The 1,027-nt window shown below is 46.9% G+C and overlaps 1 protein-coding gene across 1 annotated transcript in view; it reads right to left on the bottom strand.

Moving 5' to 3' along the window:
- Positions 1 to 827, bottom strand: part of LOC106012975 (sarcoplasmic reticulum histidine-rich calcium-binding protein) — a 3,299-nt gene extending 2,472 nt beyond the window's left edge. The window contains exons 1-2 of the mRNA XM_013087463.1: positions 822 to 827; positions 94 to 222 (exon numbers count right to left, since the gene is read on the bottom strand). Of these exons, the coding sequence (XP_012942917.1) occupies positions 94 to 222; positions 822 to 827 (135 nt within the window). The remainder of the gene's footprint in view (positions 1 to 93; positions 223 to 821) is intronic.
- Between the last annotated feature and the right edge of the window lie 200 nt (positions 828 to 1,027).

Raw genomic sequence — 1,027 nt, 5'->3', positions numbered from 1 at the left:
GAGTGTGTTGTGTTGAATGTGAGTGTGTTGTGTTGAATGTGAGTGTGTTGTGTTGAATGTGAGTGTGTTGTGTTGAATGTGAGTGTGTTGTACCTGAATGCGTTGTGGTGAACCTGAGTGTGTTGAACGGGACAGTTGAGCCTGAGTGTGGTGTGTTGAACCATGACCCGGTTGAATCTTGAGTGTGTTGAACGGGACAGTTGAGCTGAGATGTTGGTTGTGCTGTGGCTCCACAAATGCGGGTTTATTTTTGCACAAATGTTGATGATGTGGAGCCAGGCTGAGGTTGTGTTGATATTGTTGCTGAGGTTGTGTTAATTCTGATGTTGTTGTTGTTGTTGTTGTTGCTATGATGGTCTTGTGGCTGCTGGGGTTGTGTCAATACTGATGTTGTTGCTACGGTTGTGGTGATGATGTTGTTGTTACGCCGATGTTCTGGCCGCTGTGGTTGTGTCCATGTTGATGATGATGTTGCTATGGCGATGTTTCTGCTGCTATGGTTGTGTTCGCTGCGGTTGTGTTTGAGGTCCAGAGACACCCTCCGACCGGCCGTTTGGTGTGACTGTTCCCTACCATTTCGAGTATCTTTGTCTGTCTGCTGGGATACTGTATCCCTCTCAGCACGGGTCTGTCTACTGGGATACTGTATCCCTCTCAGCCCGGGTCTGTCTACTGGGATACTGTATCCCTCTCAGCCCGGGTCTGTCTGCTGGGATACTGTATCCCTCTCAGCCCAAGTTAGCGACCCTGCCCACCTTCCAAATGATCTAAATTGTATCAATGGCGGTGTAAAAACGCCCATATTTGAGATGTCTCCTCACCTTCATTTAGCTGTAGAATCAGTGTCTGTAGCAGATGGCCTATTTTGTATCAAAATTGTTCAATCGAACTTTGGAAAAAGTTTTCAGCTGTTTGTCTTCTCTGGCAGACTTTGTGGCTGGAGAGGGTTTTTCTGTGGGAAATCATTTTGTGGGGAGAATTGGTAGCTAGCTGTAGATGTAGATGTTTGTGGTGACTGTGGTGGTGA

This window comes from Aplysia californica, unplaced genomic scaffold, assembly GCF_000002075.1.
Source record: "Aplysia californica isolate F4 #8 unplaced genomic scaffold, AplCal3.0 scaffold00590, whole genome shotgun sequence".
NCBI lineage: Eukaryota > Metazoa > Mollusca > Gastropoda > Aplysiida > Aplysiidae > Aplysia > Aplysia californica.
Note: the sequence above shows the minus strand (reverse complement) of the source record. Positions and strands in the feature narration are given on the sequence as shown.